A 17,596-nucleotide genomic window follows, 5' to 3' on the forward strand; every position below is an offset into this window, starting at 1 on the left:
TGGCAACCCTATCAAGTGACTCGTTGTTGTGTGTTGGGAAATTATTGGAGGTTTGGGGGTTAGAGCTCACGGAGGTCAGAACTTGGAGAGAGGAGGGATTTCAGCCAGGAATAATGCTACAGACTTTATCCTCTGAAGTAGACATGTTCTCCAGTGGGACTCATCTCTGTCATTGGGACAGCAGTGGTAATTCCCGCCCCCCCCCCCCATAAAAAACCCCAAGGGTTCTCACCTGGGTCACCCTACATGCAGTTGTTTTGCAGTGGGGGGGGGGGGAGAGAGGAAGAAAAGTGCATTATGGGAAATAGGTGAGGATTCCCCCCCCCCAGTGAACAGACTTATATTTTGACTCTGTGAAAAAGTAGAAAGGTTTTGTCGTAGTAATTTGACAACTCAAGGAAGGAAGGAGAAGAAATTCCCAATCTCCACCCTCCATCCCCACCCAATATTTAATGCTGGGAAGAAAATTTCCAATCAGTCAACCAGGGAGGCTTTTTAAACGTTTATTTGCTTCTGATAAACGAAAGCCATAAAAGTATAACAAAAAATAGAAAACAGGGGAACAGTGGGGCATAGTACAGATGCCCCTCGAGAGTCTTCAGGAGGGGCAGAAGTTACTTCTTGACAGTTTCTTTTGGGGTGCTGTGTGGTTTCTTTTCAGTCAGAGACGCGTCTGGGGATCGGGAGGGTACATCTTCCCTCTCTGTTCAGAAGCGCGCCTTCAGTTAGTTTCCCCGTTGGAAAAGGTTGTCCTGAACTTTTCCTTCATCTTCCGGAAGTTTTCGGTGAACCAGTTTCTACAAATGGCAAGAGAATGTTGAAAGACCCCCCTGTTATCCCCAGCCCCCCTGAAGCACGCTTGCCCTCCCCAATAGGGTCGCCAACTCTGAGCTGGGAGATTTGGGACAGAGTGGATTGGCCAATCTCTGGGAATTACAACTAATATCCTGGCGATGAGTTCTCTTGGTGAAAGTAGTCGCTTTGGAAAGTGGGCTGAATTGTATTATATGCTGCTAAGGCCCGGGGCGTACTGCCCAGAGGGGCATATAGGGCAAAGGTCCCCGGGTGGCGCCCATTTAATCACGTGGAAATTAATCAGAAAATTGCCCCCACGCCCCTCTGGTGGAGAGGCACCCCCGCCTGGCACTCCCCTCTCTGCAGTCAGCTGTAGTGGCCCCCTCTGGGCACTCCTAGTCTGCCGCGACCTTCCCGGCTTCGGCGGTGGCAGTGCCCTCACCTGGCCTCCCCTCACTTGGCCTGGCCTGGCCCGGCCGCCCCACCCTGCCCCGGAGGCCACTTGGACTGGTTCAGGAAGGTGGGTGAGTTTCGGGGCAAAGTGGGAAGGTGGGGGAGGGTGGCCACCCATGGGGGCAGGTGGAAAAGTTCTTTCCCTGGGCTCCATTTTCTGTGCCACTGCGGAGGCCCCTCCCCTGCCACTTTCTGCCATTGGGATCCCAGACATTTTATTCTGCTCCACTGCGCCATCTACCGGTGCCTGCAGCAACTAGCAGTATTTCCCTTAATGCAGGTTTAGCGTTGGTAATTTTTTCCTTTTTTTCTCTGCCAAGGAATACCAGGGTTATCATGTGGAGGCGGACAATGGTCAACCTCCTCTGATTCAGACTGATTGTTCCTTATGGAGCAGCCGTGGCGTAGGAGGTTAAGAGCTCATGTATCTAATCTGGAGGAACCGGGCTTGATTCCCGGCTCTGCCGCCTGAGCTGTGGAGGCTTATCTGGGGAATTCAGATTAGCCTGTGCATTCCCACACACGCCAGCTGGGTGACCTTGGGCTAGTCACAGCTTCTCGGAGCTCTCTCAGCCCCACCCACCTCACAGGGTGTTTGTTGTGAGGGGGGAAGGGCAAGGAGATTGTCAGCCCCTTTGAGTCTCCTGCAGGAGAGAAAGGGGGGGTATAAATCCAAACTCCTCCTCCTCCTCCTCCTCCTCCTCCTCCTCCTCCTCTTCTTCTTCTTCTTCTTCTTCTTCTTCTTCTTCTTCTTCTTCTTCTTCTTCTTCTTCTTCTCCTCTTGAAAACCCCACAAGGGGTCATCATAATCGTTTTACTTGGTAGCCCCAAAAAACCCCAAAAGCAACAACCTCGTTTTTCTGGTCTTGCAGGAAAGGCCTAGCCTCTGCTGGCAGAACTAGCTAATTACACCACTTCCAAGAGACCATCTTGGGAAGATGCTTTTTGTGATTCCGACCTGAGGGCTCAATTTTAGCAGGGTGTGCAAGAACTCAAAGGAGATTCAGCATAAGAAACAAGGCTCCAGGCCTTGATGGGAATCGTTTTCAAAGTGTGCCTTAGTTTTGCCGAGTGCAGCATTTTTTCCAAAAGTAATTCACTCTGCACTAATTGCAAAGGTCTGGAGCATCCCTCAAGGTGCTACGCCCTTATGAACTCTGCCCCATATTTCCTGATTGGCTGTGGCCCCATAGGAAACTAGACAGATATTCACCTGGTCTTGTTCACAAGTTCGCTATTGTGCAGGTCGCGGAAGGCCCCCCTGGCTTTCTCTCCCACGTCATCCATGAAGGTCTGAAATTCCTCCTGGAACTTCTCAAACTTCTGAGAGACGGACCGTTCCGGCACTGGAATCTCAGCCGAGTCTTGGAGTTAACAAGAGGAAATACAAGAAAACCCAATAAGAGATGAATTCTGGGCTTGGCCATGCCAGAGACTCACCTGTCTGGCCACGCAAGAGATTTTGAATTATTTTTGGGGCGTGTGTGAACAAGCTGCCGCATGCCTACCTAGACGATCATCAAATTCCAACAGTCACTGTGCAATACCTTTTACTACTATCGCAGAACCAGGATTTTAAAGGACTTTCCTCTTCCATACATTCCTGCCTGGGAATTACAGACAGAGACCCTTCTAACTGGCATCTAACAGATGCCAGCCACAGATGCAGGTGAAACGTCAGGAGAGAATGCTGCTAGAACACGGCCATACAGCCCGGAAATCACACAGCACCCCAGTGCTTCCGGCCGTGAAAGCCTTCAACGATACCCTTCTAACTGTCCCAAGAATGAAAGAAACTCAACCGTTGGGCACACGAGACAGGGCCTTCTTGGCAGCAGCCCCACCACTCCAGAACAATCTCCCAGGGAGGTGTACTTGCCCCCCCCCCCCACTTATGATCTTCAGCAGACAGTTGAAGTCAGACTGCATTTGACTAATGAGGTTTTATTTATGGGTAGTCCTAATAATCGAGATGATCAAGAGTGGTCTCAGCCTTGAGTTCGATAAGTTAGAAAAGCGGGCTGATAAATATTTTAAAATGAATAAAAATAAATATCACAAAACAGCATGCAAGTATTTGTGTTCGGAAAGCCGACCTCAGTAAGAATATGGGGCAGGGGAGAGGGGTGAATGCATTTCAGGGTGAGATGGAGAAGTCCTTTGATAAGAACATAAGAACATAAGAATGAGCCTGCTGGATCAGACCAGAGTCCATCTAGTCCAGCACTCTGCTACTCGCAGTGGCCCACCAGGTACCTTTGGGAGCTCACGTGCAGGAGATGAAAGCAATGGCCTTCTGCTGCTGCTGCTCCTGAGCACCTGGTCTGCTAAGTCATTTGCAATCTCAGATCAAAGGAGGATCAAGATTGGTAGCCATAGATCGACTTCTCCTGCATAAATCTGTCCAAGCCCCTTTTAAAGCTTGGAAATGCTCTGTGTGTGTGTGTGTGTGCGTGTGTGTGTGTGTGGCATCATAAACTGCCTTGAGTTCTGCAATGTAGAAAGGTAGCTGATAAATATTTAAAATAATAAATGAATATCTCATTCTCTTCTTCCTCTTCGTTCCTTTTTTTTTGTAAATATCCAGCCTGATGCAAAATTCTTGTCAACTGAAGAGCCTGCTCACCCTTCTGAGACCCTCCGTTTCCCTTAACCCTGCCCTCACTAGACCCGACCACCCAAATCTCCAGGAATTCCCAACTTGAAGTTGGCAACCCTATATCCAGTTCCACGTTCCAGGTGTTCCTTTAAACGAATGTGTGCTTTTGAGTCTCCTGCGCTTTTAAACTGAGTTGCGGCTTTTACGTTCCGATGGACTTTCCATTTGATTTGTTCTTTCGGCCTTTGCGTTACGTATTGCGGACGCTGGTTGTTTTTAAAGCATGCTGTATCTTGTCCGAGATAGACCATAGAAAGCAAAGGCAGGGGACCTTTTCCCTCAAAAATGAATAAAAAGCTTAAATTTGGATATTCCAACGAGGGGAGGCATAGGCTCCTCCTATTCACCCGGAGTCCACACCACCAGATTTTGACCCACAGTTAAATGCCGTGACTTGGCATCCAAGGCTCGTTCCGCACATGCAGAATAATGCACTTTCAAACTGCTTTCAGTGCTCTTTGAAGCTGTGCAGAATGGCAAAATCCACTCGCAAACAGTTGTGAAAGTGGTTTGAAAACGCATTATTTTTGCGTGTGCGGAAGGGGCCCAAGTCAGTTACTTCCACAGCATTTCACATACGAGGGTATCGGGGTTATTAAACTGACATGCTCACACGTACCCCAGTAAACACACTCCTGGGACACCCACCCACGGCTGCCCAGAACGATCCTTCTCTTTGGAAACTGCTTTGGGCAAACTTAAGCTTCACCCGCTAGCGTCCCGGCTCATGACTATTTATTATCTCTGCTCTGTTCCCCAGGATTAAACCTCCTTAACCCGCTAAGTGGCTTCTGCCCACACAGACTGCCGCGGGGCCGGCAGAGACGCAGCCCTTCTTTGGCAAAGATGCTGCACCTCCAACCGCACACGGCATGAACGTTTCTCACAACAGCCGTGGCAGCAACGGAGGTGGATGAGGCCTGCTGTGGCAGGTGGAGTGGTGGGCGGTGATGGAGAGCAGGAGCCGTGCGGGTTTGGCATTGCGATGCGTTTATATTTGCTTATGCCCCATTTTTCTCCCCAGTTGGGACTCCGGGCAGCTTCAAACATCGCTCTCCCTTCCCCCACTTTCTCATAAATTACAGCCCTGCGAGGTAGGTCAGGCTGGGAATTTTTGAAGGACCTAAGATCACGCAGGGAGCTTCCGGGATAGAAGTGGATATTCGAACGTAGGTTGTTATGGTTACCAGCTCCAGGTGGGGAAGCACCTTGATATTTTGGGGGTGGAGCCTGAGGAGGGCGAGGTTTGGGAATGGGTGGGGCTTCAGGGGGCAGAATGCCATAGAGCCCACCTTCCGAATCAGCCATTTTCTGTCTCTTGCAGATTAGTAGCAATAGCAGGAATTGCCAGCCGCTGCATGAAGGTTGGCAACTCCACAGGTCAACTCAAATTTTCAAAATTGGCACACTGACCTGGATTTGTGTGTAGACATCATTTGTAATAAACAATTCAAAACAACATTTGTTCAAAGTTATTTTTTCATTGTGATTGCACACATATAAATTCACTTACACTTTATTCTAATATACTATATGAAAAAATTAAAGTGCATAATATATATAAAGTGCCAGTGCCGGTAAATCATATCAATGTACAGTTTCATAATTTCATTCATAATTTCATTCATTATCTTGAATGAAATTGTAAACCGTGTAACTGATGATATGATTCCATGTTTACTAACACTATACACTTTAATTTTTCATATAGTATATTAGAAGAGGGTTAGCATTAGTGTAAGTTAATTTACATGGGTACAATCACAATGAAAAAATAACTTTGAACAAATGTTGTTTTGAATTGTTTATTACAAATGATAATATCTAACTATGAAATCAGGTCAGGAGTCTGAAATTTGAAGGCCACAATGTTCGGTTCTATTGCATTGTGCTCGGCACACTGTTTTCTATCTTGTGGGAACTCCACAGGTCATTCAGGGGCCTAGTCGACAACTCAGTCCACTAGGCCGGGGTCCCCAACCTTTTTATGAACCTGTAAGCCCTTTTGGAAAAAGGGAGGAGCCACAAAATGGCTGCCGTAAAATGGCTGCCGCAGGTGATGGAAGCAGCTGTAAAATGGCTGCTGCAACTCACCTTCAGTCGCACCGTGAGAATCTTTCTGTTGGGATAGCAGTTGCTTCCAAAGCAACATTTAAAACAAAATCTGCATAGCCCAACAAATTTCCAGTGGCAAAGCTGGACAAAAGCTCCACCTAGCCCAGGGGTCTGCAACCTGCGGCTCTCCAGATGTTCATGGAGTCCATGAACATCTGGAGAGCCGCAGGTTGCAGACCCCTGACCTAGCCCCACCCACTTTAAAAAAAACACTTGCTGGGCACCAAGAAAGGTGTAGTGCTCCCAGGTACCACGTTGGGGGATTCCTGGACCAGTGCATATAACAAATCAAGTCAGCCTCCTGACCGGATCTAGGTCTGGGCGGCAGCTTCATTTCTGCTGAGTATTTGTCGCCATCAAATAATAGCGTAGTTCTTGTGCGTACCTGTCACAACAGATAAAGCCACCAGAATCACAGCGATGGGTAGCACCAGCTGCATGGTGTCAGGCGGATTCGAGAGTTTCTGGTGAAGTCAACAAGAAGAGAGAATAAGTTGCAGTATGTTGGCTGTGAAGACTAACACCCAGTGTGTTGTAAAACAGTTGGCAAACTTCTCCGTAGCAGGGGCGTATCTATGGAAAATGGCACCTGTGGCAAGCGCTGACATTGCACCTGTATGCAGACATCTGACACCTGCATGTGACATCAGCATGCCTCTCAGGTACCCAGCCCAGGTGTTAATTCTCCTGCTGAACAGCCATACCTCTTGTCGCTGGCTCAGGGTGGCAGAAGCCTCTCTCCAAAGCTTGGCTTACTGTGGGGCGAGCATCGTGCTGCCTGCGGATGAGAGTTGCCTAGGGTCTGATGGCAGGTGGAGTGAGCACACAGACTGTGGTGGGCTGGCAGGTAGGCAGGGATGGCGCCCCCTTCAAGTGCACCCAGGGCACATGCCCTATCGACTACCCCTTAGATACGCCACTGCTCTGTAGCATCTCCTGCATGGATGCCCCTGTCTCCCCAGTCTTTGATCCCTTGCAATGCCTGCGCTCCTCAAATCATCACAATTCACCTCCAAATCCTCCCCTCCTGACATCCTGCTGTGTTCCTTCCTCTTGGAGGAATGATGCCAACATTTTCCTGGCGGAGTCCTTTAACAGCTGCCTGATTCCAACACACTATTGCAGTGTAGGGGACAAGCTTCACCAGTGGAATTTCTGCCCAGTATGATATTCTTAAAAGTATAAATTCTCCACCAGAGAGGGGAAAAACAGGCAGTAAGACCCTTAGAGGCGATAATTGTAGGCTATTTTTGGTAGAATCCCAAGATAGTAGTTTTTAGGGCAGCAGACTGAATTTGCTGATGTTAGAAAAAAAAACGATTCACCTGTTGAATTTCTGCACTGAATGCTGCTGTTAAAGGGACAGGAGAGAAAGGGGGAAAGTAGCAACCCGGATTTCCAGAAACCTGTAGCAACTCGTATGGGTAGTAAAGGAGAAATCAGTGCTTACGGGATCTGGGCCAGGCAACTCCTTTCCTCCACCCACTCAGCAACACTACCCTCGTTCTCCACTACCATCACAGCCCTACCTAGTTACATACACACCTTCCAAATCGGAGATCAAATTTAAAAAACAACAACACCCCAAATCATTGTCTGCACTCTGGTTTTTAAAAATTTGACCACATTTTGGGGTTTTTAAAAAAAAATCTCCCAGGTCAAAATCTGGCCCCGTGCTTTGAACAGCTGTCTGGCAGGAAGGCAGAAATCAGCTAGGTAAAGCTCTCCGGAACCCAGATGAGGACTGCACCTTCTGCTAAGCGTCTGCTGCTCTTAAAGCCACAAGTGCCGGCCCAGTTTCTTTCCCAAAAACCTGTGGCAGCCTGACACACACCGTCCTTAGACTTCTACCCCATCCCCACTGGGTGCTGGAATCGAACTCAGTTCCCCTCTCCCTCCAGGCTAGACCCGCATCGCAGCCTCCCTTCCTTCCCCACCCCTCACTTACTTGAGGCTGAGAGAGTCAACGGGGTGAGCTGCAACAGTGGCATCCTCACCGGCTGCTGCTCCCTATAAACCTGCCACCCCACCTCTATCCTCCGCCCCTTTCCTCCCCTCTGGGGTGCAACCTGAGCCCTCTCTTTCTCCCTCTCCTCCTCCTCCTCCTCCTCCTCCGCCCTGTAATTACCAAGTTGCTCCAACCCTTCCAGGAAAAGTTCAATTACAGCCAGGGATGCTACACAGGCGAGAGCCGGCTGTTTGGGGAACGGCCTGCCCCAGCCCCTTCCACGCAGCCGGCCCCAAGGAAGAGAATGAGTTTATTATGCAGGGCTGTTTTCCTAGAGAAAGAACCGGCTTTTATACAATCCTGGTTTCCTCTCTGTTTCGGGGAAGGGATGCCAGCCAGAAGTGTGAGAAAGGAAGGCCAGGCGCGCACGCACACACACAGACACACGCAGCAGCCTCTGGATGGACTCCAGTCCATTCAAAGGCACTTTGTCCGCACGAATGGATGATTCGAACGGACACTTCTTGGCTGCGAGTGGAATGAGATGCTTTTCGCTGCCGTGCCCGTCTCTGGTTTCAAACTGGGTAATGACCTGTCAAATGGTGAGTTTACCAGAGATCGCCTCAGGCCCTGAGTGGCAGACCTACCTGAGACATTGTGATTCAGCTGTTGGGGAAGAAGAAGAAGAAGAAGAAGAAGAAGAAGAAGAAGAAGAAGAAGAAGAAGAAGAAGAAGAAGAAGAAGAAGAAGAAGAAGAAGAAGAAGAAAGAGTTGGATTTATATCCCCCCTTTCTCATCTAAGGAGACTCAAAGGGGCTTACAAACACTTTTCCCTTCCCCCTTCACAACAAACACCTGGTGAGGTAGGTGGGGCTGAGAGAGCTCAGAAGAACTGGGACTAGGCCAAGGTAATCCAGCTGGCGTGTGTTGAATTCCCCAGATCATAGGTGTCAAACTCGCAGCCCTCCAGATGTTATGGACTACAGTTCCCATCATCCCCTGCCAGCATGATGCTGGCAGGGGATGATAACTGGAACTGTGATCCATATCGTGTCAGCTAATTTGACACCTACTGAATAAACCTCCACAGCTCAAGCGGCAGAGCGGGGAATCAAACCCGGTTCCTCCAGATTCGAAACTTGGATCAAATCCCCACTTGGTCACAAAGCATTTGGGGCTAGTCACCCCCTTTCTCTCTCTCTCTTTCTCTTTCCCGCTTTCTCATCCTGACCTACCTGGCAGGATTGTTGCCCTGGAGAAAGCAACAGATGAAAAAGACCTAATTAAATAAAGACAAACAAACAAACAGTACCTTGGGACGCAAAGCAAAGACGTCGATTATTTCCGCTGCGAGGCACAGGATAGTCTCACTAGCTCCCACTAGATCCCACTAGAGTTCTTTGACTCTAAAAGCAGTCAATATGTGTTGCAGTGTTGCCAATCTCCAGGTGGGGGCCGGAGATTTCCCAGAATTCTAACTGTTCTCCTGACTGCAGAAACCCGTTTTCCTGGATAAAATGGCTGCTCAGGAGGGTGGATTCTTTGACATTTTACCCGGCTGAGAATCCTCCCGTCCCAAAACCCTGCCCTCCCCAAGCTTCATCCACCAACCTTCAGGGATTCCCCAACCCAGAGTTGGTAACCATATTAACTTGGCTAGAAAGTGGGAGGCTAGCCCCTAGAAACATATACAAACTATTGATATGAGGTGGGGAGAGGAGTTATCTTTCCTGCCCCACTCCCGTGTCCGCAATCCACACAGTCTTCTTTCCACCAGCTGTTTCTAAGAACAAAAAATCCAGTCACAGAACGACAACAGCCCCTGTGATCTGAGGCCAAGACAAAAAAAAAACTCAGAGGAAAAGTTTCCTTGAAATCCCCACTGAACTTTGAACAAAAGTAATGTTGTTAAAGGCTCTGGGGAAGACCAAGTTCTCGCCTCAGTGTGCATTCGAACTCAGAACCAGTTTTCAATTCTTGGGAAAATAAGACAACAGGAAGGAAGACCTTGGACATCGATTGCGGTCACAAGCCTTCAGGCTTCTCCCTGGCTTCTGCTTTTCACAGGCGGACTGCCTCTAAACAAGGAGGTTTCATTCTGCTAGCCTTTCATAGCTCCACCCTCTGTGAATTTCTCTAAACCAGGGGTGTCCATCTGTGGCCCTCCAGATGTTCACGGACTACGATTCCCATCAGGCCCTGCCAGCTGATGGGAATCGTAGTCCATTATGACAACTGAAGCTGAGATTAAGCTTGGGAGAGCCACTCTTATCTCACCTTGGTCTTGGGTTCTTTTCCTCCCAGACCAGCTGATTGTTCAAGGATTTATTGTAAACGTTCAAAACAAAGAAATAAAACATAAATGCAGTAAGAGATTGCTCAACTGGTTACATTCCTTTTGGTTCTTTGTCCCCATTCCGGAAACCCATGGCCCCGAGATGCTTCTCTGACCACGTCTCAAGATGGAATTCAAAAACCTTTGTTTTCCCCTTCTCAGGAAAATTCTGTTCAGGCCACGAGGTAATTTAGGCCTTTGAAGTTTCATCCTGGCATCTTTGTATGGCTTCCTGTCCTCCCTCCAGGAGATCAAAAGGGAAAGATGTTTTTCACAGTCATGTGTGATTTTGCTAGTTTTACAATACAATTCCATCACATCCATGAACATCTGGAGAGCCACAGCTGGACACCCCTGCTCTAAACCATTTCAAAGCCCACTGAACTGAGGACTGTCAAATCTTGGAGGCAGTGAGAAGCCAGCGTAGATCTGTTCTCGCAGACGTTTGAATCATGCGCTTCTGTCCCATCACGCAACTACCACTTGGCCTGTAGACGACTCGTTGGACATGCTTTCCAGAAGAAGAATCTGGAAACAAATAGATACGAATGTGTTTAGAAAAGATGCTAGTGCCAATCTTCTTCCAGTTAAGGGCATCTTTGCCTGTTCTCAAATGCCGTGGCGTGCCGAGAGTCATCTTACTAATGGGGTACCCCAGGAACAGGGCTTGGGGCTCCGGATTGGAAAGTACCTAGATATTTGGGAGGTAGAACCCGGAAGAGGGCAGGGTTCGGGAAAGGGGGAGTTGACTTGCCAGCTCGCGGTTGGGAAACACCTCAAGATTTTCAGGGGGGAGCCTCAGGAGGGGGGAGTTTGGAGGGGGGAGGGGCTTCAATGGAGTGTAGAACCCACCTCCCGAAGCAGCCTGGAGAACCCGGTTTGATTCCCCACTCTACCGCTTGAGCGGTGGTGGATTAAGTGGGGGACCAAATTAGCTTGTGCACTCCCACGCACGCCAGCTGGGTGACCTTGGGCGAGTCACAGTTCTTCGGAGCTCTCTCAGCCCCACCCACCTCACAGGATGTTTGTTGTGGGGGGAGGGAAGGGAAAAGTGATTGTCAGCCCCTTTGAGTCTCCTACAGGAGAGAAAAGGGGAGGGGTATAAATCCAAACTCCTCCTCCTCCTCCTCCTCCTCCTCCTCCTCCTCCTCCTCCTCTTCTTCTTCTTCTTCTTCTTCTTCTTCAAATTAGGGTGGGAATCCTATTGTGAAACTCTGTGAAAGTCTGAGCAAATTGTGAAACTCTGAGCAAGGTTCGTCACCAGGTAGCGAAACAGAAACATCACAGAGACAAAAATTCCAACCTGCAAGGGAGTGAAGCAGAGATGCATATTGGTCCCCTTGCTATTTCATTTGTTTATGTATGACACAATTGAGAGGCTTTCAGTTTTGCAATTTGTTCCATCTTTGTATTGTCGAAGGCTTTCACGGCCGGAATCACTGGGGTGCTGTGTGGTTTCCGGGCTGTCTGGCCGTGTTCTGGCAGCATTCTCTCCTGACGTTTCGCCTGCATCTGTGGCTGGCGTCTTCAGAGGATCTGATAGTAGGAAAGCAAGTGGAGTATATAAACCTGTATGTGTGTGTGTGTGTGTGTGTGTGTGTGTGTGTGTGTGTGTGTGTGTGTGTGTGTGTGTGTGTGTGTGTGTGTATCTTGAGAGGATCTGATGGTAGTAAAGCAAGTGGAGTATATAAACCTGTGTGTGTGTGTGTGTGTGTATCTTGAGAGGATCTGATGGTAGTAAAGCAAATGGAATATATATATATATATACTTCTTAATTTTTGTCGTCTGGAGATCTGGTGAAATTCTGTGTGGCATCTAGGCCTCACCTGGAATTAGGTAACCCTGGGGTGACGTGTGCTCCAAACTGCGCGTCACTCCTGTGTCCCAAAAGCTCAAGCAGTTCCTTTTCGTGTGGCACAGGATCAAACCCAGGGAACAGCCAGGTGAGGCCCTTCTAGAGCCCACAAATTTCTGCAACCGGTTGGCTCACATTCAATGCCGGACATCCCACACAGATGCCTTCTTACGGGGCAGGGAACTCCCTGTTTCCTTCACCTGAATGTCCACCCAAGACCAGCCTCCTCAACATTTATGGTCTCCGACAACCAACTGGGTCCAGAAAACGACAGCCAGGCCCGGAAGGGCACAGATGCCGCCGACAGGCCCTCGTCTTTGAAAAGCCCTTCGCTTTGAGGGCTGCCGTGCCCGAATCCCACGCCTCTGCTTCACAAACTTAATGGAAGGCTTTTTTTCCCCTTCCAAAACCCCGCAGTTCCGTGCAGAACAAACAGTCCGGGCTCCACAATATCCTTTCTTCTCCAGATTTCGACCTGGCAACCCCAATCATCCGGCCCTGTGGGGAAGGAGGAGGCCCCGGGGTTATTTGCGTTCACTTGGAAACGTTTACTCAGAGATCCGAGCCTCTTTTTCCCATTAGTCACAAGCGCTGAACGACAGTAACCCCTGCCTGGAATCTTTTAGGATTTATTTTATCTTGAGATCCTTGGTTTTTAGATAAACAGCTGCGATTGGGAAACCTTTTGTTTTCACCAGTGGCCGCCATCGCTGAGCGAGCCCGTTCTTTACGCAGCTAAAATCCTACCTAGGGTTGCCAACTTTGAACTGGGAAATTTCTGGAGATTTGAAGGCAGAGACTGGGGACATCGAGCTTGCAGGAGGAAAAGGAGTCAACGAGGATGCGATTCCAGTGACTCCGGGCGCCAAAGCTCCAGAGCTGCCATTCTCTCCAGCAGAAACTGATCTTTCTAGTCTGGAGATCAGTTGTAAGTCAAGTCAAATGTCTTTAAATAAACAAAAACATAATATCACAGCATTCCAATTAGCACAAGTTAGAACGACTGAAGATTACACCATTTTAAAATTTGGCCACAGCTTCCAGCTCCCCATAGCAATGACAGTGAAGAAGAAGAAGAAGAAGAAGAAGAAGAAGAAGAAGAAGAAGAAGAAGAAGAAGAAGAAGAAGAAGAAAAAGAAGAAGAGGAGGAGGAGGAGGAGGAGGAGGAGGAGTTTGGATCTCCCCTTTCTCTCCTGCAGGAGACTCAAAGGGGCTTACAATCCTTCCCCCCCTCACAACAAACACCCTGTGAGGTAGGTGGGGCTGAGAGAGCTCCGAGAAGCTGTGACTAGCCCAAGGTCACCCAGCTGGCGTGTGTGGGAGTGAACAGGCTCATCTGAATTCCCCAGATACGCCTCCACAGCTCAGGTGGCAGAGCAGGGAATCAAACCTGGTTCCTCCAGATTAGATACACGAGCTCTTAACCTCCTACGCCAGTGCTGCTCTTATCAGTTTATCAGTTGTCCCTTCCCTTTCATGCAAGAAAGGGGTTGTACACTTTTCCCTATCTTGAACATAGAAGGGACAATATAACAACATGTGGGTTACAGATTCCACACAGTCCAGGTCACTCTATCCCCCTACCTGGAAACCGGCAACCCTTGAATACTTGTTGGAGATATAGATACGGATTCAGAAGCACCTTAGAGGCGAACGAGATTCTGTGGATATAGGCCTTCGGGTCTCAGTGTTCTCAATAGGTCTCCCTCCAGTAGCACCTTGGAAACAGACCGGAAGATTCAGCTCTCGAAAACTCCAATCCCGAAATGTATTGTCGAAGGCTTTCACGGCCGGATTCAACCGATTGTGGTGGGTCTTCCGGGCTGTGTGGCCGTGGTCTGGTGGATCTTGTTCCTAACGTTTGCAGCCGCATCTGGCTGGCATCTTCGAGGTGTATCACAGGAAGTCCGTTACACACTGTGGCACTTCCTCCGTGGATACACCTCTGAAGATGCCAGCCTGAATCTTGGTAGCGTTAAAGCTGGAATCAATGAACCTCGGCTCCCCACAATGACTCTCCACCAATCCTATCCCGAAAGTTTCATTGGTCTCTAAGGTGCTATTAGACTGAAATCCAGCTCTTCTATTGCAGACCAAGATGGCTACTCTCCGAAACTATCTTGCTGGGGATGCAAGAGCTTTCCCTGTACATTCCCTGGCAGTGAACTCCGGTTTGCAACCAGTCCTGACGTTCAGATTTGTGTGCAACAGTCCCTGTTATTTGCCCATTCTTCTTCTTCTTCTTCTTCTTCTTCTTCTTCTTCTTCTTCTTCTTCTTCTTCTTCTTCTTCTTCTTCTTCTTCTTCTTCTTCTTCTTCTTCTTCTTCTTCTTCTTCTTCTTCTTTCTTCTCTCCTTCTCCTTCTCCTCCTCCTCCTCCTCCTCCTCCTCCTTCTTCTTCTTCTTCCCCTCCTCCTCCTCCTTCTTTCTCCTCCTCCTCCTCTTCTTCTTCTTCTTCTTCTTCTTCTTCTTCTCCTTCTTTCTTCTCTCCTTCTCCTTCTCCTCCTCCTCCTCCTCCTCCTCCTCCTCCTCCTCCTTCTTCTTCTTCTTCTTCTTCTTCTTCTTCTTCTTCTTCTTCTTCTTCTTCTTCTTCTTCTTCTCCTTCTTTCTTCTCTCCTTCTCCTTCTCCTCCTCCTCCTCCTCCTCCTCCTCCTCCTCCTCCTCCTCCTTCTTCTTCTTCTTCTTCCCCTCCTCCTCCTCCTTCTTTCTCCTCTCCTTCTCCTCCTCCTCCTTCTTTCTCCTTCTCCTCCTCCTTCTTCTCCTCCTTCTTCTCCTTCTTTCTCCTCTTCCTCCTCCTTCTCCTTCTCCTTCTCCTTTCTCCTTCTCCTCCTTCTCCTTCTTCTTCTCCTCCTCCTTCTCCTTCTTCTTCTCCTTCTTCTTCTTTCTCCTCCTTCTCCTTCTCCTCCTCCTTCTCCTTCTTCTTCTTCTTCTTCTTCTTCTTCTTCTTCTTCTTCTCCTTCTTTCTTCTCTCCTTCTCCTTCTCCTCCTCCTCCTCCTCCTCCTCCTCCTCCTCCTCCTTCTTCTTCTTCTTCCCCTCCTCCTCCTCCTTCTTTCTCCTCTCCTTCTCCTCCTCCTCCTTCTTTCTCCTTCTCCTCCTCCTTCTTCTCCTCCTTCTTCTCCTTCTTTCTCCTCTTCCTCCTCCTCCTCCTCCTCCTTCTTTCTCCTTCTCCTCCTTCTTCTTCTCCTCCTCCTTCTCCTTCTTCTTCTCCTTCTTCTTCTTTCTCCTCCTTCTCCTTCTCCTCCTCCTTCTCCTTCTTCTTCTTCTTCTTCTTCTTCTTCTTCTTCTTCTTCTTCTTCTTCTTCTTTCTCCTCCTTCTTCTTCTTCTCCTCCTTCTTCTTTCTCCTCCTTCTTCTTCTCCTCCTTCTTCTTTCTCCTTCTCCTCCTCCTCCTTCTCCTTCTTCTTCTTTCTCCTCCTCCTCCTCCTCCTCCTCCTCCTCCTCCTCCTCCTCCTCCTCCTCCTCCTCCTCCTCCTCCAGAAAGCAAATTCCTCTTTGGTTTGGGTGGACAGCACCAGGTTGAGAAATATCTGGAGATTTGGGGATGGATCTGGAAAAGGCCAGGTTTGGAGGGGGGGAGACCTCAGCAAGGTGCAGTGCCCTAGAGTTCACTCTCCGTAGCAACCATTTTCCCCAGGTGAACTGATCTTCATGACCTTGGCGTAATGGCGTAGTGATTAAGAGCAGGTGCATTCTAATCTGGAGGAGCCGCGTTTGATTCCCCGCTCTGCCGCTTGAGCTGCGGAGGCTTCTCTGGGGAATTCACGTTAGCAAGTGCACTCCCACACACGCCAGCTGGGTGACCTTGGGCTAGTCCCAGTTCTTCAGAGCTCTCTCAGCCCCACCTACCTCACAGGGTGTTTGTTGTGAGCGGGGAAGGGAAAAGAGATTGTCAGCCCCTTTGAGTCTCCTTACAGGAGAGAAAGGGGGGGGGGTAATAAATCGAACTCTTTTTGAGATCAGTTGTAATTCTGGAAGATCTCCAGGCTAATCTAAAGTTAGGCAAGTCTGTTTGTTATCTCTCCTTGTTCTGCCAGCGCTGCTGTATGTTTGTTGCTTATAAACACCTGCTTTTTTGAAAAACAAAACCTCCCCCCCCCCTCCTAGTTTGGCTCCCCCTCCCACACAGCCTTTTGAAAGCCCCCTAATCCCCAATGGAATCGCTCATAAAGCCAACCCGAACAACAGCTCAAAGCCTCTTTGGAAAGCGCTGGCTCATCGCTTTCCAAAAGGAACAGCTCCACGAACAAGCCCCGAAGGCCCAGCCGCTGCCTGGCGGAGCGCAACACCACAGCTTCAGGAATCCGGTTTTTCACTCGAGCTCAGCACCCAGCAACTTCAAGGGACAACTCTGGCTTTTGCCCGGCGGCTGTCCGCATGCGCACTTTGATTTCCTGTCCTGTTTGCGCCGCTGCCGTGCCTTTAACGGTGACCCAGGAGAAGCCGTCCCTGTCCCTTTGGCAGCCAGGAAATGCCTCAGCTGTTGAAGGTTTGTGCCGCAAAGCTATTGCGGGAGGGGCAGAGCATCAAGCAACCCTGACCCAGATGTGCCAGTCTAGCTTGATCTCATCAGCTCTCAGAAGCTAAGTGTAAGGGTCTGTTACTCCGGTCATCAAACGAGACTCAAGGTTTCAAGAGCTTTATTGGAACAGTGTCAGCCCAGGGCTCCAATAGCTGAAACTTGGCTCTCTGGCCTCTGGTAAATACAGCAGAACCTCGGTTTTCATTGGCAATCCATCCGAAAAGAATCGATGAAAACTGAAACCGATGAAAACCGAGGCAAACGTTTCCATAGGAATCAATGTAAATCCAATTCATCCGTTCTAGGCACTCCAAAAAACATAACAAAAACACATTTTTGGTGAATAAACATAGTGTTTCATGCTGAAAACAGTAACAAACAATAACATTAGGACCAGCTTCAGAGCCAGTGGACCAATATTGCACCAGAAAGCTGTCCAAAGAGGTCTTTTTCTGATGCCTCTTTAAGATTTGACTGAAATGGGGCAAGACATTGTCATTAAACAAGTTGCAGACACGGCCTGCAACAGCTTTGTCCGGGTGATTTTTCTCCACAAACCCCTGCACCTTACTGCAAATCGATGAAAACCGAGGCAAATCGATGAAACCCGAGACAAATTTTTCACTGAAAAAATCGATGAAAACCGAAACGGATGAAAACTGAAGGCAATGAAAACCGAGGTACTGCTGTACCTGTAAGTTATAGGAAGGTTCAACCCATAATCCCCCCACCCTCAAATTCCCATATCAGCATTAGAAAGGATGGTGGGAACAGAGGCATTGTTTAGGACAGACAGTTCACTCCCATGGAGAAAGGCAAATAAGAATGAATGGTTAAGAAGAGAAGAAGAAGAGTTTGGATTCATATCCCCCCTTTCTCTCCTGTAAGGAGACTCAAAGGGGCTTACAATCCCCGTTC

General features: G+C 48.8%; 1 protein-coding gene across 2 annotated transcripts; it reads right to left on the reverse strand.

Annotated features, from left to right (window-relative positions):
• Positions 1–487: 487 nt before the first annotated feature.
• On the reverse strand, positions 488–8,300 carry LOC125435827 (apolipoprotein C-I-like). 2 transcript variants are annotated; one of them, XM_048502240.1, is made up of 4 exons: positions 8,151–8,300; positions 6,408–6,486; positions 2,462–2,612; positions 488–797 (listed from the first exon to the last, which is right to left on the reverse strand). In XM_048502240.1, exons 2-4 carry the CDS (start codon positions 6,460–6,462, stop codon positions 722–724), a joined length of 282 nt encoding a protein of 93 aa, XP_048358197.1. In that variant the 5' UTR covers positions 6,463–6,486; positions 8,151–8,300; the 3' UTR covers positions 488–721. The 2 variants fall into 2 exon arrangements, with proteins under 2 accessions (XP_048358197.1, XP_048358195.1); XM_048502238.1 differs by lacking the exon at positions 8,151–8,300 and adding an exon at positions 7,971–8,068.
• Between the last annotated feature and the right edge of the window lie 9,296 nt (positions 8,301–17,596).

Source organism: Sphaerodactylus townsendi, linkage group LG06, assembly GCF_021028975.2.
Source record: "Sphaerodactylus townsendi isolate TG3544 linkage group LG06, MPM_Stown_v2.3, whole genome shotgun sequence".
NCBI lineage: Eukaryota > Metazoa > Chordata > Lepidosauria > Squamata > Sphaerodactylidae > Sphaerodactylus > Sphaerodactylus townsendi.